Source organism: Mauremys mutica, chromosome 8 (genome assembly GCF_020497125.1).
Source record: "Mauremys mutica isolate MM-2020 ecotype Southern chromosome 8, ASM2049712v1, whole genome shotgun sequence".
In the NCBI taxonomy this organism is placed as follows: domain Eukaryota; kingdom Metazoa; phylum Chordata; order Testudines; family Geoemydidae; genus Mauremys; species Mauremys mutica.
The window spans coordinates 106,743,291-106,748,405 of NC_059079.1; the positions used below are offsets into that span (position 1 = coordinate 106,743,291).

The 5,115-nt window shown below is 58.3% G+C and overlaps 1 protein-coding gene across 2 annotated transcripts; it reads right to left on the bottom strand.

Moving 5' to 3' along the window:
* Window positions 1-212: 212 nt before the first annotated feature.
* Window positions 213-3,927, bottom strand: HAND1 (heart and neural crest derivatives expressed 1). 2 transcript variants are annotated; one of them, XM_045028386.1, is made up of 2 exons: window positions 3,242-3,927; window positions 213-1,143 (listed from the first exon to the last, which is right to left on the bottom strand). In XM_045028386.1, exons 1-2 carry the CDS (start codon window positions 3,719-3,721, stop codon window positions 1,045-1,047), a joined length of 579 nt encoding a protein of 192 aa, XP_044884321.1. In that variant the 5' UTR covers window positions 3,722-3,927; the 3' UTR covers window positions 213-1,044. The 2 variants fall into 2 exon arrangements, with proteins under 2 accessions (XP_044884321.1, XP_044884320.1); XM_045028385.1 differs by having other exon boundaries at window positions 213-1,146.
* Between the last annotated feature and the right edge of the window lie 1,188 nt (window positions 3,928-5,115).

Consider the following 5,115-nt stretch of genomic DNA (forward strand, 5'->3'; position numbering starts at 1 on the left):
GTCAATTGATCGATGCTAATTTTCCTGCTGCTTTTAGTATTTTATATAAATCCGTTTTTCAAAGAAACACCCGGTTTTAGCGGTTCTGAGAAGGGCTCTGTCCTTGTCAATGTCACGCGCAGCAAAGCATCTGACTGCGGGATGCTGGGTCAGCCCTGGAGGCACCGAGCTCTGGCCGAAAAGGGGAAAGTTCCGTTTTCATAAAACTTTTATTTATTTTTTTTTTAAATCCACATAAATAGTTGGCTTGGCGAACCTGTTTTCTCGGCAAGTGGTCATACAAATTTGAGGTAGAAAACCCGGCACAGGAAACTTCCCAAACGCGTTAGGTAGTTTAAATACATCAACACATGTCAACAACGTGGGGGGGTTGTATTTACAAACACAAGAACAAGGTGTTTCCCTCAGACTGCTGGGCGGAAGGGCAGGAGCCAACCAAACACTGGGTACAAAATAAATGAACTGAAAGGTTACAAAAAAAAAATGAGTTCAGGGCTCATTCGATGCAAGCGGCTCTCTGTGCAATAGGTCCCGATCCTGCATTCACTCACCTCACAGGGCTACCTCCCGATATTAGGGCCTCTGCGTGTCCACCAGGATCAGAATCCGCCCCGGATTGCCCAGGCAGAACAGGATCCTGCCTACCGGATTTATTTGTGTTTCTGCTGAGAATCCATATTGCGTCCGTTTCATGTTTATGGCGAAAGGAGACAGAGCCCAGGGGATGCCTTCAGCAAGGAGAACATTAAGGCCACTGGAAAAATAAGGTAGGGAAGCGATTCCAATCCCGGAGCATTTAGGACAAGCAGAGCTGTTTCGTTTACACTAGAGTCGCCCTGTTTTTCACGAGTTCTTTTCCTCCTGCCCAGTTCTTCATATCCCCCCCTCCTGGATTTCTCCCCGTCTCCAACCCTTTTTCCTTCTTCAACATTGCACATGATAAGAGCGATTGGGTTATGCTCCCAGCGCGCTCCTGGGGGGCGGGGGGGGGGCTTCTGAATCTGTTTTAAAAATGAGTTCAGTCTTTGATGTGTGTCTCTCTTCTCACTGATTTAACTCCAGAGCCCAGACCTGCTGAGGCCAACCAGTCCTTCCTTTCAGTTTTTTCTCTCCGTGGCCAAGGGGATGAGCGTAGACTTCAGGCTGCTGCAGAAAAACACAAAGCCAGAGGGGAAGGTGGGGGAAACACAGAAGGAAACACGGGTAAGTGCTTCACAAACATAAATATAAATTTAAAAGATGAACGGGGGAAGGGGCGCACAGACCAAATATTTACGAGCAAGGATTTTAATAAGAAAAACAAATCGCACGGGCTGCGCTCTGCTGTCTACCGCTGTTTGTATATTGCAGTCGAGCGCTGAAAATAAGCTCGTATATTGTGTTCCTGTTTATAAACGTTAGATACCGGGGCAGCGCCATAAATCTGCCTTTATTTCCCTGCTTTTCTAAATAGTGAACGCGGCGTTCTTGTAAATCCACGCTCCTGTTGGTAAACACAACGGGACTGTAGTAAATTGCACATTGTTAATTAGCGGTAAGTGCCAAGGCGGTTCCGTTCCTTCGAACGGGAGGAATTAACGCTTGGAAACAAGGAATCGCGCTTGAGAAATACCGAATACCGAAAACGGGTTTTGTTTATTTCCGCAGCCGCGGTAAACTACAAGCCCCGTTTTAAAAGCGAGGCTATTTGGGGTCTTTCCCCCCAAAATGCGGCCCTTTCCCACCCGCTAGGCACGTTGGGAATAATCACGCCGAAGCGGCGGGGATCGAGGTGCCTTTGGGTTTTAATCGATCCGCGAATTTTCTTTGGATTCGATTATTGGCCCAGCCCCGCGGCCAGAGACGTTCTCGGGGTTTGGGTGAGCGGCGGATCTCGCCTGGGCCGGCGCTTTCCTTTCAAAATCGGGAATAGGGCGCAGCGCGCCTGCGGAGAAATGTAAGCAAACAAGCCCTTGATTTGCGGGTGAAAGAAAACGTGGCAGGACGCGGCGGTTCTCCCTAGGAATTCCCCCAACTCGGTTTTGTAACCGGAGTACCGGCTCCGAGGCCGGGATTCGCTGTGTGGACGCGTTTCTCGGCCTGGGCTCAGAACCTGACCGGGGAGCTCCCTCCGGCCCGTGTCACGGCCCCGCTCAGTGGGGCTGTCACGGGGGCAGAATGGGTCCCGCGCTCCCTCTCCCTCGCTAGGTAGGAAATGGGCTTGGGCGCAGCTCGGGTGTCCCCGGTGGGGTTCGGAGTCCCACCACCACCGGCGGGATTTTTGTTTGCAGCGTCCAGGAAAAAAAAGACTCTTAAAAAACGTCGCAGCGAAGGAAGGGCCCGAGTCTGGCTGTCTCTGGAAGTCCGGCAGGGAGCGGGGCCGCCCGTCGCATCTACGCCCCCCCACCCCACTTTTCCCAATAGCCCGAACTGGAGCAAGGCCGGGCGGCTGGCGGCTCGGGGGAGACTCTCCCATTCGCAATGTTTAAAAGCTTCCCGCCGCCTTCGGAAAGGTGCGAACCGTTGAAGCAGCTCCACTCGGTGCGGGATTCACTAGGGACCGTTTAGCCCGCAGCGCAGGGGGAACTCGCAATACGGAGCCCCCTGCCCTGGGCTCCGGTGGAGATAAACCCGGGAGCTCCAGTCCGCAGAATAAAACCCCAGCGTGCGCGTAGCTCGCTCCTAGCAGCATCCGCGGTGCCATCTACTATCCCCTGCAACAGAGCAATAGTCTTGCAACCTGCGCTGCGGAGTTGCGCGCATCACCAGCGGTAAGGCTGGGGGGGGGGGGCATTTATCGGCTGCCCTCCGTAGATCCGCGGGAAATCACCTCCCAGGACCTTCGCGTGAGCTGCCTCTGCCTGGCGAGCTCGCAAAGCGCGGGGCTCTCCCGGCTGGGGTAGGGATCAGGCCCAGCCAGGAAAGCTCCCTGCCCTGTAACCAACCTGAGGAGCACGGGGTGGAACCAGCCCCCTGCAGGGTAGCTAAGGGCCCATGCGAATAACCCTCCCTGCAGGAGAGCGGCTGAGGCGCAGAAGCTTTCCATGCGCGGGGGGGGGGCAATTGGCCCCAAGCCCTGCAGGGCCCCCACCGGACTATCATATTCTAGAATATTGCAGCTGCTTTTTGTGGCCGGCCTGAAATTGCTTTGCCCCTGGGCGACCCTGGTTACTGACCTGGGCAGCCTGGCGCCAGGGCTTGCAGGCCTCCTCCTCGGCTCCCTTTACCCCTCTGCCAACCCCGGCTCCCGCCTCCGCCTTACCGGCTCCCTTTTCCGCTTGCTCTCCCGGCTGTCCGGCTTCTTGAGCTCGGCCTTGAAGCCCTCGGTGTCCCCGGCCTGGCTGTCCTTGGCCAGCACCTCCATCAGGTAGGCGATGTAGCTGGTGGCCAGGCGCAGCGTCTTGATCTTGGAGAGCTTGGTGTCGGCGGGCACGTTGGGGATGCGCTCCCGCAGCTCCGCGAAGGCGCTGTTGATGCTCTCGGTCCTGCGGCGCTCCTTCTTGGGGCCCACGCCTTTCCGCCGGCCCAGCCGGCCGCTCAGCGCCTCCAGCCGGCCGGGCCCCGGCGCCCCGAACTCGGCGCCGGGGTAGGGCGCGGGCTGCCCGGAGAGGTCGGCGGACACCTCGGCCGGGTTGAGCACCCAGCTCTGGAAGTAGGAGCGCTCCGGGTGGCACCGGGAGGCCGGGCTGAAGAGGAAGGGCTCGTGGAGCAGATGGTGCTGGTAACTCCCCACCAGGTTCATGGTCTGCCCGAGGCGCGGAGCGGTCCCGGAGAAAGAGCCCGGCTGGAGAGCTCGACCCCTAGGCAGCCTGAGCCATCCCTCGCTCCAACACCCCCTGGCCCGGGCGGGGCAGCTTCCTGCCTGCGCTCCCTGGAGCCGGGGCGACTCTCCGCAGCTCAGAGCCTCCTCCAGGCCGGGGAAGCCAGGCCCCGGGACGGCTCCTTAGCAAATTCTCTGCTGGGACGTTTGTCCTCGGCACCCAGCTCCGCTGGCGGGGAAAAGGGATGTGTGTGTGTGTGGAGGGGGGACTGTGTGTGATTTTTTAACCCTTCTGCAGCCTCCCAGCTCTGCCTTTATATAGGGAAGGGGGCTTTGATGTCAAACTTTCCCCAGAGCCAATGGAAAGGGGAGGGTCCCTTGCAGGAGCGGCGGCGGGGGGGGGGGGGGGGGGAATTGCCCCTGAGCTGTTTGCTTGGCCAGGCTGAGTTTATTTGCGCGGCACTTTTCTCACACCTTTCTGTTTGCTCCCTGCCAGTCCAGCGGGCTCGGTTTCAAACACTGGCTCGGAGCAAAAAAACGGCCCTCGTGGAAATCAGGCAGAGCCACTGCGCTCCCGCGGCAGCCCCGCCGAGAGACCCGCTTCCCGGGGCTTGTTTTCTGGCGAGGAAGGAATCGCGGAGCTAGAACCCGAGCGCGACGTGTCTGAAAGGTCTCACGGTTCTAGTCACCGCGGGCCGGGTGCTCAGAAAGCCGTGGCGACACCGCCCGGGAGGAGCGCGCTTGGCTCCAGCCCGGTCAGTCCTAGCGATGTGGCACCAACGGGGCTGGGGATGCGCAGAACTGCCCCGGAGTTTCTGTTTTAAGGACACACATTGCCCAGTGTTTGCCTCGCTTAAGAACAGCGAGGGGGGGGTTGCTTAGAACGCCCCGCGAGCCACAGGGTAAAGCGGCGTCGAACTCGTGTGTGTATGTTCAAGTGTAAACGCGAACGCTCTGAATGATCAGAGGAATGAAGCCCGCGGGGAAAGCCAGGCGCTTTCTCCTCGGAGCTTCTGATGCGTTGAAACATCAGACTGGCAGTCAGACCTCCTGCTTTGCGGTGTTCACCGAAATCTCAGAGCCCCCCCTTTCTGAGCAGGTAACCGACGGGCTCGGATTTGTAACCAGGAGCGCGGAGAAGTGGAGTCTGATCCGCCTCTGAAGCTGCCTTGGCCTTTGCCAGGTCCCCGTTTGAGTCTGTCCCTTTTGTTCTTTCTCTTCAGCCTGGCCCCACATGGGCCCGGGGATCAATCCTGCCAGCCTCGGTTGCGGGAGTGACCGCAGCTTTCCCCCCGTCGGGTCAGACAATTACGCCCCCACCCCACCCCCCGGCACCCCAGCTTTGCAGCTGACCCTGCGCCCCTGGAAATGGCCGA